We start from the raw sequence: 18848 nt of genomic DNA, 5'->3' as shown, positions 1-18848 counted from the left end.
TCCAATTTCAACTTGAATACCACTTGCTTCAGGAAGCTTTCCAAGACCCCCTTGTTTCCATAGAAGGAAAGACTTTATTGTGATACTGTGTTAATTACATTGTTTTCCCTTCCCTGCCCTGAGGGCTGGGACCAGGTATCTCTAATTCACTTCTTGTATCCCTGGAGTCTAGCACAGTAAATACTTGCTGAATAGACGAAGGAGAAAATAAGGGAAGGCTTCAGAGCTGAGGCAATATTTCAGTTGAGTCTTAAAGAATAAACAGCATTGAGATTATCCAATGCACAAAAGGAAAAAAAAAAATTCTCAGCTAAACTCATGAGCAAATTCCTAAGAAGGAGAGAATAACTGTGACTGAGGACATCCACGTGGTTCAGCGGGGCTTAAAGAGGTGTGTGAGGGGAGAAGTGATGGAGGGAAGGGCAGACAGGTGAGCGGGAACCGGGCCAAGCAAGGATGTGCCCAGTGGAGGGGCCGCACTGGGCCTGTGGACGCTGGATGTCACTGAGGCATCTGAAGCCAAGAAGACACGGGCAGGCTCATACACAGGGACCCGAGGCACACTCCTGACCCCCTCTGGCTGGTCTCCCCAGAAGGAGAATGAGGAAAATGCAGGATCTCAGCATGCAGGAATGACCTAGGACCAGCTGAATGAATACATAGCACTGTTGAGAATATGCCTTCTACACTGAGTAGAGTAACCACTCAGTGTTAGGTGTTACTCTTACCCTTGACTAGGGAAGAAGAAAGTGAGGTTGGAACTTTAGCCTGCACACTTGGAAATTAAAACAGCGGTGTGGAATCACCCGCAGACTGAAGAGGAGAAGCAGCAGCTGCACACGGGTGAGAGCTGGAATGTGTAGGAAGGGGCAGAGGAGGGAGTCACGAAGGGGAAGAAAAAGCACTGTTCAGCCATACACGCCTGGGGCCAGGAGAAGAGCTCTGGGCCACAGAAGACCAAAAAAGGAAAGAATTTCAAGGCGAATGGAGTGGTCAGTGTCAACACTGCTAAGAAATCCCCTAGGAGGACTGAAGAGTACCCACAGACATAGCAGCTCATCAGCGCTCCAGGCTTTTGCCCCTATCTGATGCAGCGGAAGCCAGTGATGAACTGAATGAGAGGGCGAGGGACGAGCCAGGACTGGAGGGCGGGCGCCCGGATGGAGTACGTACTTTCTGAAATAAACCTACACCTCTGCTTCACTACTAGAATCAAAGTCATCTGAGACACTGGGCACTGCTTTGACTCCTTTGATGAAACGCTATGTATCTTTAGGCTCTAAATTCGATCCAAACCTGCAATTTACTCTGAACATCACAAGACACACTGTAACTTCTCATTGCTCTGCAAATTTTATAGCAGCCTTTCCTTAAATACCATAAAATCTGACCTGTATAAAATGTATAATAAATTAGCTAGTGTAAGAACTTTAAAGGTTATTTTTCCTAGTGAACTCAAGATATAGAATGTATGTAAGTTTGCAATATGTTTGCAATTGTATTATTTAAGAAAGCAACCTCAAACATTCCTTTGATTTCAATAAGCAGAGATAGTTATTAGGACAGGGTGGAAGGTTTACTAAACTATAAACCTAGGAAAAAAAGATGTAAGGGAATGGTAGAAGGATGAAAGACTGCAGGCCTGGCAAAGCAATGTAATCCAGAAGCCTGGTCAAGACAATATCTAACACATACATTCGGAGCCTTGTTTCATATCAGAGGTCCACACAGAGAAGCTGGTCAAGATACTGGCAAACACATAAACTGTTCTAGGTTCCAACAGTTCAATGGGCTTCTTACTTCAACACTGGTCTCAGTAGCAGAAGCAAATGCTATGTAAAAACCCCTTCAATATCTTAGAGCCCAGAGGGAAAATGAATATGTAATATGCTGGGTGACAGTCAAAGGAAATGCTAAGGCTAATAACGTTTCAGCTGTTTGAATAAGGGTCCACATTTCTATGTATTATAAATATCACATAGTATTTAAACTGAATTTAGCTAAAAAATATTCAAATATGAAGTTTAAAAAGTAAAAAGAATGTTAACATACCAGTTATTTTCAAAATAAAACAAGAGTAGACAGAAAATGGGCTGATGATAACAAGGCAGTTTCTGTTAAATCCACTGTCTATGTGTTACAAGTAGGAACCATGACTATACTTGATTGAGTCACATAAAATAAAGAAGGTAGATGTTGTCTGCATGAATCTCCTTTTAGTTAACTACATTTTTCATTTTAAAAAGCTTATAGAGCTGAATACTGCTACCACAGGGGGAAGAATCAAACAAGTCATTGCTAGCATAGATTATGAAGATCACTTGAGCTATGTTTCTGTTAAATTCCCATAATCAATTGGTATTCTTCAGGGACAATAAAAGCTTACAGAGAACTCTGCTAGAATTAACAGGTTCTTCTCTGCAACAGCTAGCTTGCAAATTTAGCTACAGACATTTAATCCATAGATTCATCTTCAAAAAGGGAAAAACAAACCATTGCATAACCATTACACTAGCAGTCAAAACAAAATTCTGTCAGTAATGTCACTAGATGTTAATAATGTTATAGATGTCAGTAATGTTAATAGTATAAGCTCAGAATTTAAAAAAATGGGAACAAACGTATGTGTCTTTTTTTTTCCTTTCTGGAACCCTGCTCTCCAACAAAGGATTTGAGGAGAAATATTTCAGCTAAAACATCTACTTCTGCTTCATTGACTATGATAAAGCCTTTGACTGTGTAGATCACCACAAACTGTGGAAAACTCTTAACAAGATGGGACCTTGTTAAGACCACCTGACCTGCCTCCTGAGAAACCTGTATAAAGGTCAAGAAGCAACAGTTAGAACTGGACATGGAACAACAGACTAGTTCAAAAGTGGGAAAGGAGTATGCCAAGGCTGTATGTTGTCACCCTGCTTATTTAACGTCTATGCAGAGCACATTAAGTGAAATGCTGGGCTGGAGGAAGCACAAGCTGGAATCAAGATAGCTGGGAGAAATATCAATAACCTTAGATATGCAGATGATACCACCCTTACGGCAGAAAGTGAAGAAGAACTAAAGAGCCTCTTGATGAAAGTGAAGGAGAGTGAAACAGCTTTCTTAAAACTCAACGTTCAAAAAACAAAGATAATGGCATCCGGTCCCATCACTTCTTGGCAAATAGATGGAGAAAATGTGGAAACAGTGTCAGATTTCATTTTCTTGGGACTCCAAAATCACTGTGGATGGTGACTGCAGCCACAAAATCAAAAGACGCTTGCTTCTTGGAAGAACAGCTATGACAAATCTCGACAGTGTATTAAAAAGCAGAAATATCACTTTGCCAACAAAGGTCCGTCTAGTCAAAGCTATGGTTTTTCCAGCTGTCATGTATGGACGTGAGAGTTGGACTATAAAGAGCTGAGCACCAAAGAACTGATGCTTTCAAACTGTGGTGCTGGAGAAGACTCTTGAGAGTCCCTTGGACTGCAAAGAGGTGAAACCAGTCAACCCTAAAGGAAATCAACCCTGAATATTCACTGAAAGGACTGGTTCTGAAGCTGAAGCTCCAATACTTTGGCCACCTGATTCAAAAAGCCGACTCTGGAAAAGACTCTGATGCTGGGAAAGTTTGAGGACAAGAGGAGAAGGAGTGACAGAGGGTGCGGGGGTCAGATAGCATCACTGACTCAGTGGACACGAGCTTGAGAAAACTCAGGAGATGCTGAAGGCCAGGGAAGCCTGGTGTGCGGCAGTCTCTGGGGTCATAAAGAGCAGGGACAGCTGAGTGACCGAATAACAACATGCTGCTGCTGAGTCGCCTCAGTCGTGTCCGACTCTGTGCGACCCCAGAGACGGCAGCCCACCAGGCTCCCCCGTCCCTGGCATTCTCCAGGCAAGAACACTGGAGTGGGCTGCCATTTCCTTCTCCAATGCATGAAAGGGAAAAGTGAAAGTGAAGTCGCTCAGTCGTGTCCGACTCTTAGTGACTCCATGGACTGCAGCCCACCAGGCTCCTCCATCCATGGGATTTTCCAGGCAAGAGTACTGGAGTGGGGTGCCATTGCCTTCTCCAAACAACAACATATCAGCTAGCTTTCTTCCCCACAAGCAACACTGACTGACTCTGAATGGGGAATGTATTCGGGAGGCTGTCGTGGGCACACAGGACTGAGGGCAAGCTACAAGTCCAGGCTAAACAGAGGACTGGAAACAATGAGAAGGCATGCCACAGGCACAACAGGGGCTCTGCCACAGGGCAGGAAGCCTCTTGTGAACGCACCAGTGCTCCAAGGGACGATCCCAACCTCCCCTCCGTCCTGTTCCCTTCCTTTCAGCTGTCTACCTTCACGTCACTCTCCAAGGACTGAAAATCCTGGGAAATAATATACTGACTGGCTGGGCTCAGATAACAGCTGACCTGTCTGACCTGGGGCAGGAAAATCAAAGATGTGACTTCTGTGTTTGGAGACCATTTCCTAAAAGGAAACCAGGTGAATGAGATGCAAGCAGCATCCGGTCAGAAAAGGAAGGGATGTGATTGAAGTCACACTCTCTGTTTTGAAACAAATTCCAGGTGTGGATACATGTTATTCCTCATGGGATGGGTTTTAAAAAAGAAGAGAAAATATCTGGACACATAAACAACAATATAAAGAATCCAGAACTAAAGGGTAATTAAAAAGCATAGTTAAAACCATGCATTTGAAGCCAGAAAAGAACAGGCTCTACATGACCAATAACTGAATGTGAAGTGGGAAGAAAAAACCTTGAAAAAATCACATAAAATACAGTAAATATAACAAAAAAATTAAAAAGCATATGCCAAAAAGAGACCAGAAACAACTAGATAACTGAATTATAAGGAAATGAAATAAAACTAATTAGTAAGAGCAAAACAGATAAGATGAAAAGTATTTGAACTGATAAATGAAAAATTTAGTAATAAGTTATACATACCCAGATATATGGCAAAAGAAAACAATAATACAGTTACAGATGATTTAGGAAAAAATATCATATTAACAAAATAACACATAAAAATGTGAATGCTGGTTAAGAGCAGTGCTAAAAGGCAAATACACAGAGAGAAATACTTCTTGTTCAAGTAAATCAACTGGCCCATTTAGCATTCGTTAAAAAAAAGGCAGAAGGAATTAAATAAAAACAGAAAAGTCAAGAGTAAATATCAGTACAATGCAAAAAGTTTTTTAGGAAACAAGTGGGGGTACAAAAACCAACGAAACTAGTAAGAGCTTCAGCCAATCTAATCAAGATAAAAAAATAATCAGGTCCCACCAAATAATAAGGAAAAAAACCTACAGATGGAATAAAATCTTAAAATCTGCACAATCTAAGTAAAACGCTATAAAATAATAATTTAAGAAACTATAAGCATTATTTATATTCAAGGACCAACATAAGACCTAGACAGACAGAAAATTTTGTCTTTAAACTTAGTTAAAAAAAAACTTACATATCTGACAAGCACCAATTCCATAGAGCATTACAGGGCAGTTCTTAATTTTTGAAAAGTTGCAAACCAGTGGATAGCTTGATTTTAATTAAGGATGTGTATGTGTGCATGTTAATATAAATTAGCTGCTAACATTTCAACTTAAAAAGTCAATACATGTTATGTAGTGTCTTGGAATCCCAGCTTGCCGTGACTGACCGGAAGACTGTGCTGACAACCGTCTCCTGTGGCCACACACTGCAAGCGAGGAAGAGGGGGTCGGCCTCTGGGTGCCACAGTTACTCCTGGTGAGTGCAGGACTCTCAGAGCCTACAGCCCTCACTTCTGACATCTTCTAACCACTCTTGTAAGCATTTTAAGGATGCTATCAGGGAAGAAAAAATGTCTGATAGATAATAATGGAAAGTTAATTCTCCCGAAAATACCTTTAAACATTTAGCTCAATACCTCTCAAAATCTTCCCCCTCTTTTTTGGGGGATCGAGTAGGAAGAATTAATCCCAAAGCTCTCTGGGAAAATTAAGCAGTCACTCATTAAAAGAACTTTTCAATAAAGAAAAATAAAGGAAGATTTAAACTGTCTGTTAATGAAACACCTCATAAGCTTGCAACAATTACAGTTACACGGAAAAGTCTATGAAAGAGGTCAGGGCCTCCGGACTTCTCTGGGGCCAGCAGCCGCCCAAGCAGGGGCCCGGGGCCGCGGGCTCAGCCGACTACCATGGGCTCTGTGTCCCACGAGCAGTTCGCAGGTGGCTGCGCTAAGGCGCCGGAGGACGCGGCCCGCGCGGCGGAGGAGCCGCAGATGCTGCACGGTGCCGGCATCCCTAAGTGGTTCAACGTGCGCATGGGGTTCGGCTTCCTGTCCATGACCGCCAGCGCAGGGGTCGCGCTCGACCCCCCGGTGGATGTCTTTGTGCAGCAGAGTAAGCTGCACATGGAGGGCTTCCGGAGCCTGAAGGAGGGGGAGGCCGTGGAGTTCACCTTTAAGAAGTCCGCCAAGGGCCTGGAATCTATCCGAGTCACCGGCCCTGGGGGGGTGTTCTGTATTGGGAGTGAAAGGCGGCCTAAAGGGAAGAATATGCAGAAACGCAGATCAACGGGAGCCAGGTGCTACAACTGTGCAGGTCTAGACCATCACGCCAAGGAATGCAAACTGCCACCGCAGCCCAAGAAGTGCCATTTCTGCCAGAGCATCAACCATATGGTAGCCTCATGCCCACTGAAGGCCCAGCAAGCTCCCAGGGAAAGCCAGCCTACTTTCGGGAGGAGGAAGAAGAGATCCATAGCTCTGCCATGCTCCCAGAGGCCCAGAATTGAAGCCACAGTGGGTGGGGGCTATCGTTTTGTGATCAGAAAGCTTTGAGGAGCAGGCATCAATCGGCAGAGTGGAGAAAGTGGGGACAGGGTGGGTAGGGGGCAGCTGGCACTGCCATATATCTGAGGCTGGAGTCCACAGCATCACCCCCTCTTCCCTCTTGGTGGGAAGAAGGGGTGAGGCAAAGAAACTCCAATTAGCTCTTCCCAAATGCATATGAGGGCTTTGAGGGTTAACCCTCCCTGCATGCTTCATCTGAGTCTCCACCCCCAGAATCTCCAGCTTTTGAAAGTGGCCTGGGTAGGGAAGTTGTTTTACTCTTAAAGAAGATTGTGGAATAATATTTCCCGTATCAGAGTGTAAAGATTAAGAGGAGAACAGATTGATGCACCCAACCAACAAGCCACTACATTCCATGGGAGGAAACATCTCAGGGGGGCGGCAGGGTTTTCCTCGTCTTCTCTCCTCCTAACCCCCTCTTGGGACAGAATGCCAAGAACTGTCCCAAGTAATGGGTTATGATGACAGGTAAAGGGGTAATTGAGGGAACAGCTGAGACTTGCTGCTTCTAAGCTCACTCTTACCCGATTCTGGGCCAACTCAATTTTATTTATTTGCTGCCTTGGGTGACTGTACCTTGGGTCCCACTTTCTCCAGGATGCCAACTGCACTAGTGTGCAAATGACATATCTTGTGCATTTTAACTTTTTTTTTTTTCATAATATAAATATTCTGGTTTTGTATTTTTGTGTATTTTAATCTAAGACCCTCATTCCTGCACTGTGTTCTCAGGTACATGAGCAATCTCAGGGATAAGTCAGCAGCAGCTCCGGGTCTGCACAGCAGGAATGCTTTTTGTTGCTGTATCATCAGAGAGAACAACTATTTGGAGTGTATAGCCTATTGAACTACCTCATTTTTGCCAATTACAGCTGGCTCTTCTGCCATGGTGTCCTCCTGAAATCCCTTCAGCGTTTCATGAGAGACTAGGTTTTAACTGGGTTGCCCCATGACTTGGTCTCCTTCCTACTGAAAGATTGGAAATTGTTCTGAACAGGAAAACATGGTGCAGAGAAGTTAGGAGAAGCTGGGCCAGGTAAGAAGTGCAGAGAGGGGAAGCCAAGATTAGGCAAAGGTCGTCTGTATGTGTGGCAAAGGATTCCTGTTCCAGATCTATAATCCTAGGGCACAGGACTCGCTTTATATACCAGATCCATCCTCCACCTGACTGGGCTAGGCCGACCCTGCACAACAGGGTGTGTGTGTTTTTATAAGAAATAGAAGTTGGTAAGGAGAGGTTTTTAAGAACAATGCCTCTGTACCCATCTTGAGCTGCCCAGGGATGGATATGTGAAGCAAGGACAAGATCTTTAACGATTCTGGGCTTTTCCTTCTTGGCTTCTGGAGAGACCATCAGCAATGGCTTCTTTGTGGTTCCCAGAGCCAGGGTCCTACTCTGCTGCAGCAGTGATTAGTATCATGGCAGCTAAAGGAGAAAGGGCGGTGGGGGCGGCGGGTTCGTTTACAAGCTGTGAGATCCCTGCAGACCTACCTCACTGTGTTGTCACGGGGCAAATGCAATAGAACGCATTGGGTGATGTGTGTCTGATCCTTGTCTCCCCCAGCTGCTGCCCCCCTCTAGTTATTATATTTGTCTGGGCTTTGTAGGACTTCACAAGTAGCTGATTTGGTGATTGCTAGGTGGCCTAGTTTGTGTAAATATAATGTGTTGGTCTTCTCCATGTTCTTTTGGGGTTTTATTGTTTACAAACTTCTTTTTATATTGAGAAAAATAGCCAAAGCATCTTTGACAAAATGTTCTGCACCAGGCAAAGAGATCTGAAACGTAAGCTTGGGGGCCCCTCTTGAAGTTGGGGGGTCTTGAACTACACTTTCTTTTGTGTTCCCCTTCCTCTATTTCCTATTTCAAACAAGATCTGTCCTGAAAACTAGATTCCTGTTCCCTCTTCTTTCCACCTTTGTGCCCCCCCGAAATAGACCATATACCTATACATTTAATTTGTGGGGTATCTGTGATTAAGTGATTTGTGCAAAAACCCTGAAAAGGCTAAGATTGCTCCATCCCTCGTTCCCAATTTCGAGTCCTGTCCATTCCTTGATGTGATTCATGCTAAACGGACTGATGTATTTGGTTGGATTAAGACCAACTCCAAGGGTAGAGAGGAGCAATGAAGGGGGCCTTCCATGTAGAAGGTGGGGCTGGGAGACCACGAAAGGAAAGATGAATGTATATCCAAGTCACTCAGGAACTTTTATGCAGGTGCAAGAAACTTATGTCAAAGTAGCCACAAGATTGTTTAATAGCAGACAGACGAATGTAACTCCATGTTTACTGCTAGAAACCAAAGCTTTGTATGAAATCTTGAATTTAATGGGGAGGGAGGGAGGGAGGGTAGAAAAGCATGTACCCATCTGTTCTTTTCCTCATCCCTTCTCATTCCTGAACTGCAGGAGACATAGCGCCTTGGGCTTTGGCAACCCCATCTGGGCAGTGTTTATTTGATGGCTGATTTTACTGTGCCAGGTACTTCCTTTCCCATTTGCTATCATTTTGTAACACACACGCTGACCCTTTTCCCTTTCCTTTGTTTTCCTTGGGAATATACAATGAATAAAAACTTATTGGTACTGAAAAAAAAAAAAAAAAGAAAGAGGTCAGAAAGCCCAGAAATCAATGCTTATTTAAATACAATAAAGATGGCACTTCAAGTCAGGGGAAAGAAAGAATGTGTAAGGGAAGAGCTTATGGGGCTGAGGCTGGCCTGGACGGTAAGCAGTGTGGCATGTCCAGCTGGGTGACCCCATCTGTACAATCAAGACACTCACTGGACTCACTGCCCAGGATTACTGCAAAGATTATCAGTTATCATTTGTAAGGTACTTAACACAGGAAGTGATACAGTAAGTGGTGCACATGTGACACTAAATAAGTAAAAAAAGTAGTTTATGCTAAGACAAACCTTAAACTCCTGGAAGCAGGGCGGGTGGCGGGAGCAGAGAGACAGCAGAGCAAAAGCCCCCATTACACCACATTAAAGAGTAAACCGGAAGGTTTATGAAAGGGAGCAGTAAAAACACTAAAGGGGGGGGGAAAGATCTCCTCTTAGGCTAAGACTTGGGTATGACAGAAAAGCCAATATCAAGAAAACAGATTAATACATTAGACTACATAAAAACTTTTGAAGTCTATGTGTCAAACACTAAGAATTAAGAAGAAATTTAAAGCTTCAGAAAAAATAAGGATTCATATGTGTGCATAAGCACTCTTAGAAATCAGTAAGCAAAGTACAGGATCAAGCAGTTCACAGAAAGTTCTGCCTGCATACATGAGAAAACATGTAACACTATCACTAATCAAAATTTTATCACTAAGCAAATTTTCCAATACTTAAATTGATATGTTTTAGAAAAAAATTACATTGCAAATATGCAGAGAATTTCATCTGCTAATATGCAGAGAAATTGGTACATTTCTAAATGAAGAACACACTGAAACCACCTTTACAGGGATCACTTCGATTTATATACTTCAAAAAAATCTTTAAAACATTAAGCCCCTTTGACGTAGTAATTCCATTGCAAGGACAAAGCTGGAACATAAGAATTTCAATGGAGAAGTTTCAGGTCACTTTTTCAGAAATGAACCAGAATCAAGGTAATAAAAGGATATGGAGAAATATTTTAAGTTTCATTTATAAAGCTAAGAATTTTCACCTTCTGAAAAGTCAACACATGTTTCACTGCAAAATTAATGTATTTAATATTACCTAATTTCAAAAAGCAATAGTTTTAAACAACAAACCTTTTAACAGCATCCTTCTTCTGAACATCTATAGCTTCCCACCACTTCGAAAGGTAAGAGATCTCAGACCATATAAATTTTCTCCGTGGGTCTTCTTTCAACTTGACAACCATATTATTAAAAATATACTGAGTCTTCTCTCTAAAGTAGTCATCAAAGGTCTTCAACCAACCTAAATTAAGACACAAATAACATCACAAAGGTCTGACGTAAACTCAGTCACACTCAATTGCATTTTGTATAACCTTAGGGGTTTCATTCATACAAAGACAACTAAAAATTTAGCAAATATTTTCAGTTAATGAAATTCCACTGAATGGACATGAGACTCAAAAAGCCACTAATACTGAAATGATAAAAAGACTTTGAAAACTGTACAAATTCAGATATCAGTGAGAAAAATGAGAAAGTTGAAAAACATTTATTCGTACTTAACAATTACAGTATCTAATTCAACTACTTATAATTTATCTCTAATTTAAGGAATTTTTTTTTAATTAAAAAAACCCAAACAACATTAGCAAGTTGGACGTAATATTCTTTTAATACAGAATCAAAATTTTATTCTCTCTGCTGCTGCTGCTCGGTTGCTCAGGCCCATCCAACTCTGTGACCCAGGGACCGCAGCCCACCAGGCTCCTCTGTCCGTGCGATTCTCCAGGCAAGAACACTGGCGTGGGCTGCCATGCCCTCCTCCAGGGGACCTTCCCAACCCAGGGCTTGAACTCTGGTCTCCTGCATTGCAGGCAGATTCTTGACCACTGAGCCACCAGTGAAGTCCATTTATTCTCTCATACCACATCTAAAATTTCTTCTTCATTAAGTACCCAAAACTAAGAAAAAGAAAATCACAAGTACAAACTATATCAAAAGCCTAGAAACAGAGCAATAAAGTAATTACAGAAATATTATGAATACTAACAAGAAGAATTCTGCCAAAAATAGCCATGAGTTCCCAAAAGGCTGCTCATTATTCTACTTTTTTGAAGAACAAATTGACAATAATCAAACAACAAATGTATACACATCCATATAAAGTTGTTTTCAAAAAAGAACTGCAACAACTCAGTTCTTTGCCTTTTCCTACTACTTCTCAAATATCCTGAAAATTTTATCTAAAGACATTTACAATTTGACTATTAAGAAACATTTTTAACAAGATCTATAGTTCCAAATGCAGCCCCATCCAGCCAAGTAATAAAGCAACACAACAAGAAGCTGAGGCAAAACACACACAGCCGTCAATCCCACCTACTGTGGGAGATAAAATGTCCTCTGTGAGAATCACCTCTTATCTGCGGCATCTTACAGGAAGGGGAGTTTCTATACAGATAGGCAAAACCGCTGTTCTATTGTTTCCAAGTCTCACACCTGTGGGAGGTCTAAAACACAAAGGGTCCAGCAAGTTAGTTCTCTTGTCTGTCTACAATCAAGCGAATAGTCAACGCATACTGTATTTGCTGACAAATAACAAAAACTTGCAAGGGCTGAGCAGGCAATATACTCTTGACAATGCAAACATGAGATTCTAATGGGCACTGCCACTATGACTGTATTTCTCCCTTTGGCTTTAACTGAAATCTATTCATTCTACAATTATTTATTGAGCACCCACAAAGTGAAGGGTATTGGAGCTATGAGCCAGATAGGATATAGTTTAAAATAGTCTTTAAAGAACTTTCTTGATCTGGGACATTTTTAAGCTAGTTTGTCACCAAAGAACACTACCTGAATAATTCAACTTTTCCATGCTACAGCTACAGCACTTGATGACGTGGCTGCTGCTGCTGTTGTTATAACCATCATCAGCCTTTAACTCCAGTGTTCTTACCTGGAAAATCCCATGGACGGGGGAGCCTGGTAGGCTGCAGTCTATGGGGTCACTAAGAGTCGGACACGACTGAGCGACTTCACTTTAACTTTTCACTTTCATTGGAGAAGGAAATGGCAACCCACTCCAGTGTTCTTGCCTGGAGAATCCCAGGGACCAGAGAGCCTGGTGGGCTGCTGTCTATGGGGTTACACAGAGTTGGACACGACTGAAGAGACTTAGCAGCAGCAGCAGCCTTTAACTACCCAAGCCCAGGACACACTACAGCACTTGATGACGTGGCTGCGGCTGCTGTTATTATTATAATCATCATCAGCCTTTAATTACCCTTCTCACATCTCTACAATCAAACCAGGTCAAAGGAGAAATAAAAGATATTCCTAACATCCAATTTTGAAAAGTATACAATTTATTTACAAATTAAATAAACTGCTCCACATCTTAAACATATTGGTTACCCAATACGTTAGCATAGAACTCATTCTATGTCCCTTTAATAGGCTGGATCTGTCCTCTTGAAATGCATACGTTGAAGTCCTAACAGCCAGTAACTTCAGAATATGACTGTATTTGGACATAATGTTGCCAAAGAGGGACTTCCCTGGTAGCTCAGAAGGTAAAGCGTCTGCCTGCAATGCAGGAGACCTTGGTTTGATCCCCAGGTCAGGAAGATTTTCTGGAGAAGGAAATGGCAACCCAGTCTAGTATTCTTGCCAGGAAAATTCCATGTACAGAGGAGCCCGGTAGGCTACAGTCCATGGGACTTGCAAAGAGTCGCATATGACTGAGCAACTTCCCTTGTCTCCAAAGAGATGATGAAGATAAAATGATGTCATGAGAATGGAGCCTAATCCAGTACAGGCATAACTTGCTTTATCGCGCTTTGCTTTATTTTGCTTCACAGATGTTGCATTTTTTATAAATACAAGGTTTGTGGCAACCCTCTGTCAAACAAATAGATCAGTGTCATCATTCCAACAGCATTTGCTCACTTTATGTGTCTGTCACATTTCAATAATTCTCCTATTTTAAAGTTTTTAACTGTGATCATATTTGTTACCATGAACTGTAAGCAGCGATCTTGATGTTACACCTGCAATTGCTCTGGGGCTCCACGAACCACACCTGTATAAGACAGTGAACTGAATGTTCTGACTGCTTTAAAGGCCATTCTTCATCGCCCCCTCTCCTCCAGCCTCCCTATTCCCTGAGACAAAATAAAATCGAAAGTAGACCAGTTAATAGCCCTACAATGACCTCTTAATGTTCAAGTGAAAGGAAGAGTCCCATGTCCCTCACTTTTAATCAGAAGCTAGAAATGATTAACCTTAGTAAAGAAGGTTTGTTGAAAGCCAAGATGGCCAAAAGCTAGATGAATTGCCCTGAAATAGCCACGCGATGAATGCAATGGAAAAGTTCTTAAAGGAAATGAAAACTGCTACTCCAATGAACACATGAACGATAAAAAGCTAAACAGCCCTATTGCTGATATGGAGAGTTTTGGTGCTCTGGATAGAAGATCAAACCAGTAACACATTCTCTTAAGTAAAAGCCAAACCTAGGCCAAGGCCTAACTCTCTCCAGTTCTGTGGTGGCTGAAAGAGTTGAGGAAGATAAAGAAGAAAAGTCTGAAGCTAGTAGAGGCTGGTTCATGAGGTTCAAAGAAAGAAGCCATCTCCGTAACATCCAAGTGCAACAGCAAGGGAAACAGCAAGTGCTGATGTGGAAGCTGCAGCAAGTTGTCCAGAAAAATCCAGCTAAGATCATGAACGAAGGTGGCTACAGTAAACAAGACATTTGCAATGTAGACCAAAGAGCATTCTTTGGAGGAGATGCTATCTCAGACTTCGTTAGCTAGAAAAGAGAAATCAATGCCTGACTGCAAAGCCCCACAGGACAGGCTGACTTGTAAGGGGATAATGCAGCTGGTGACTTGAAGTTAAAGCCAGTGCTCATTTACCATTCCAAAACCTCAAGGGCCCTTAAGAATTATGCAAATCTATTCTGTCTGTGCTCTATAAATGGAAGAGCAAGCTTAGATAACAGCACGTATGTTTACCATAGGATGTACTGAATATTTTAAGCCCATTACTGAAATCTTCTACTCAGAAAATAAGATTCCTTTCAAAACAGTCCTGCTTCTCAGCAATGGTCAGCTGGTCACGCAGGATCTCTGATGAAGACACACAACAACGTTCACATTGGCTTTGGACCAAGTGCTGATTTCGACTTTCAAGTCTTATGCTTTAAGAAATACCTTTCCTAAGACTCTACAGCTGTCATAGATGGCGATTTCTCTGATGGGTCAGAGCCAAGTCAACTGAAAAACTTCTGGAAAAAACTGACCATTTTAGATGCCATTATTAACATCTGCAATTCATGGGAAGAGGTCAAAATATCAATGCAACAGGATTTTGGAACGTATTGACTCCAGTCTTCATGGATAATTTCAGGGGTTCAAGACTTTAGCAGAGGAAGTCACTGTAAATGTGGCGGAATTAACAGTGGAGCCCAAAAGGGATTTCCCTGGTGGTCCAGGGGTTAAGACTCCAGAAGACCCTTGAGAGTCCCTCGGACTGCAAGGAGATCAAACCAGTCAATTCTAAAGGAAACAACCCCGAATATTCATTGGAAGGACAGATGCTGAAGCTGCAGCTCCAATACTTTGGCCACCTGATGCAAACAGCCAACTCATTGGAAAAGGCATTGATGCTGGGAAAGACTGAAGGCAGGAGGAGAAGGGGACGACAAAGGATGAGATGGTTGGGTTTTATCATCAACTCAATGGACATGAATTTGAGCAAACTCTGGGAGATGATGAAGGACAGGGAAGCCTGGCATGCTGCAGTCCATGGGGTTGCAAGGAGTCAGACATGACTGAGCAACTGAACAACAAAGACACCATTTTCTACCTAAATTTTAACAAAAGTTAAAATTAATCCCAATTATTTGACTTATAAACTCAATTAAAGAAAAGAACTACTAACAGTGAAATGACTCTGAAATTAATTTTATAATAAAATACAAGCATAAGAGGCAAATTTAGAAGAAATAGTCTTTATGAAGTTTAATAAGTTAAAGGCTTTTTAAAAATACAACTACTTATTTTCATAGGTTATACTTTGTGATGAACTCAGGCCATTTCAAAGAATAGTTTATCAGGGGAGTGTTCATAGAGGAATCTCAGTGACTGATTAATCCATCTTGCCTTCAACACTTCATTCGCCCTTCAACAATCATGCAGACAATATGTCAAAGATATTTACGTGAGCTACAAGACAAGCTCAGAGATGTCAACTTAAAAGGCTTCCATAAAACTCATCTATAATAGATATGAATATCACTACAATGCAGCACAATTAATGTAGAATGAACAGAAAGATAGCCTCTTGCAGTTTTCAATACTGAGTAATATAACAGTAAATTAGCTTTTATTGCTCTTATACAATAGAGTAATCAAGTATTCCCTTTTACACTGAATTGACTCTTTCTTCTCTAAATTACTGTAAAACTTCAACTGTATATTAACATGAGACCAATCACAAAGATAGCATTTTAAAAAACTTGTATGGGATGAATTTTTGTGATATAAAATTACATTCCTATGTCGAGATTTAATAATCTTGGGACATTCAGATGCAAACTGATTTACTTAAATGGTCAATTCACAGCCTTTTTCTTTCCCTTGAATATACTTAGAAATTGAAACAGGGCTAGAACAGCATTAAGAATACCTTTCAATTTATCCTTTTTCATTCTAACACCACCGTCACCCATAAAACAGCTAATCACTATTTTAAATAAGTGGGGAAATGTTAAAAACAAAGAGTACACAATTAGAAGTTGTACTCAGCCATAATCCCAAAGTCACTATCACTATTTTATCAGAAAAATTTTAATTTCTAAGATATAAAAATAACACAGTTGAAAACTATTGCTTATTCTTCATCATAAATAAATACACACCTAATAACTGTTCACTAACAAAACACAATTTACTTTTTAAATTGTGGACTTGTGATCTAGCTTAAAGTCTGCAGGCTTTGTGGGATCTGAGGTCTGAGGAGCGCTTCATCTGTCTGGTAGAGGGCACATACAGGACCACCCAGGGGCCTGGGCAGGAGCGCCTGCCCTGCGCACTGGACCCCAGGGGTCTCCCTGCTCCTCCTCTGAGCCCACCCTTTCCACAAGACAAACCCACCAGGCAAAGGCCATGCCCACCCACTGGCTGTGTGGTGCCCTTCTCAGTCCCCGGGGCTTGGATATCCGCATCTGATCATCCCACAGCCAGCTTCTTGAGCCTCCCAGGGCCTCTACTAGGCCGCCCCTGCCAGGACAGATGAACTTGCAGGTGGCCACTAGCCTGGCAGTAGCCAGGAGGTGCAGTTTGCAGGGGTGTGGGAAGAGGGCTGGGGTGTCTGCAAGAAGCACCATCCTGGGTTCAGGCGAGGCCGGGCTGCCCAGAGGCTAACGCTCCCCACAGCAGCAGCACAGCCAATGCGGAAGTGCAGCCCAGGCACTCTAAATCCTTACTTGGCCTTCCAGATCACTGAGCTATTATATCCTAAGGCAACAGGAAAAGATCTATTTTATTTAGCAATGTATTAGTTTGATTTATAACCTTTAAATGTTTAGACATAGTGTTTGAGGGCCTACATGTACTTTTGCCCCAGGTCATGCAAGTTTTAGAAGTGAGCCTAGATAAACACTGCAAGCTGAACTTCAAACAAGTCAATTCTCATGACTCTAGCACCTGGTACAGTCCACAACAGCAAAAGGTCAGTAAATACTTGATAGATGAGTGAACTGTATGGCCAAAAGGACTGGAAAAAAATGCATGTGGAGTAAAAAATGCAAATTTACTACTTCAACTGAAAATTAAACCAAAGGTCAAAGACACCACATACTTTTAGCTCTATTACGTTCATGGTCCTGATACTGACCTAATAATCTTCGAACAATATCTCTAAGTTTCTATTTTATATTTATAAAGGATCTGTCAGCCCTAAGATGATTTAAAACACACACATCCGGAAGAAGGCATGCCCCTCAAATCATTGTTATACTGTTATGGTTTTAATTGCTACAATAATGACTTTTTAATGAGTACATTAATTCCACTCAAATAGGTACCAACTGTTAAGAAAACATAAAAAGATTCTGAGATATATCCAGATAATAAACACTGAAAAAAATCCAACATGCTTCAAGTAATTTCCATTTTAACATAATATTTTCAAATTGAAAAATATAAGTAGAGTTCATTAAAAAAGAAATCTCCTTTATTTTAGTAATTAAGTTATTCTATATTAACAAATGATTAACAAGTTTCTTACATCACTTGTCAAACCTTTCAATGTTCAACTGCAACATCCAATCCTATACACTTAAGGGGTTACAAACAACTTTAACTGACGTTACCATAACTCACATGCTGATTAATTTTAATTCCAATATTTCTAGTATAAAATAACCTTACTTTTCCCCCTGATAAACTGTGAAAGAGTTTTAATTAACTTTCTGTTCTGGTTTATTCATTCAAACACAATCCAAGCATCTAATAATGACAAAGCAATAAAGCTAAGTTCAATGAAAACATTTTACAGTGAAAATATAAACAAAATGCTGTGAGAATAAAGAAATGGTAAGTTCCTATTAGAAGAATGGAAGAGAGATTCTTAGATTAGATGTCATTTGGTTAGAGAGAAAAGGGGGAAGCTCCAAACAGAGGCAAGAGGAGCGGGAAAAGACATTAAGCCAGGAAATGATGTATCAATTTCAGGGAGCAGAAGGCAGTTGGGTATGGCCTCACTGCAGCTTACACAGTGGGAATATAGTAAGATACTGAATAAACAGAAGTGAGATCAGATCACTGAAAATCTAAACCATCCTTGCTTCTCATCAAAAACTTAGAAGGAAGTAAGTTAAGGTTTTCTGAGCTGGGTTTTCAAAACTATCTGTACTGTGAGTGTAAAGTGAAAGAAAATGAAGTCACTCAGTCGTGTCGGACTCTTTGCGACCCCATGGACAGTAGCCTACCAGGCTCCGCTGTCCATGGGATTTTCCAGGCAAGAATACTGGAGTGGGCTGCCATTTCCTTCTCCAGGGGATCTTCCCAACCCAGGGATCGAACCCGGGTCTCCTCCATTGCAGACAGACGCTTTACCGTCTGAGCCACCAGGTAAAGAATAAACTAAAAGGTAAAACAGACCGTGTAGAGGCACGCTGGCTGTGACGGACTGCGCAGAAGTGCGGCCAAGAGGAGCTACCCCATGCCCGAGGTCAGGGGTGGCGGCCAAGACGAGCTACCCCATGACCGAGGTCTGGGGCAGCCGCAGAGAGGAGCTACGCCACATCCGAGGTCAGGGGCGGAGGCCAAGAAGAGCAACCCGATGTTCAAGGTCAGGAAGGGCAAC

The 18848-nt window shown here is 41.7% G+C and overlaps 1 protein-coding gene and 1 pseudogene across 3 annotated transcripts in view; one reads left to right on the top strand and one right to left on the bottom strand.

Annotated features, from left to right (window-relative positions):
* Nucleotides 1-18848, bottom strand: part of MAN2A1 (mannosidase alpha class 2A member 1) — a 211974-nt gene that overhangs the window by 134888 nt on the left and 58238 nt on the right. For all 3 annotated transcript variants that reach the window (XM_019965504.2, XM_070794116.1, XM_070794117.1), the window contains exon 4: nt 10602-10773. In XM_019965504.2, coding sequence (XP_019821063.2) covers nt 10602-10773 — 172 coding nt within the window. The remainder of the gene's footprint in view (nt 1-10601; nt 10774-18848) is intronic.
* LOC139184241 (protein lin-28 homolog A pseudogene) lies at nt 6182-6780 on the top strand (annotated as a pseudogene).

The sequence above is a fragment of the Bos indicus genome, chromosome 7, assembly GCF_029378745.1.
Source record: "Bos indicus isolate NIAB-ARS_2022 breed Sahiwal x Tharparkar chromosome 7, NIAB-ARS_B.indTharparkar_mat_pri_1.0, whole genome shotgun sequence".
Classification (NCBI taxonomy): domain Eukaryota; kingdom Metazoa; phylum Chordata; class Mammalia; order Artiodactyla; family Bovidae; genus Bos; species Bos indicus.
Note: the sequence above shows the minus strand (reverse complement) of the source record. Positions and strands in the feature narration are given on the sequence as shown.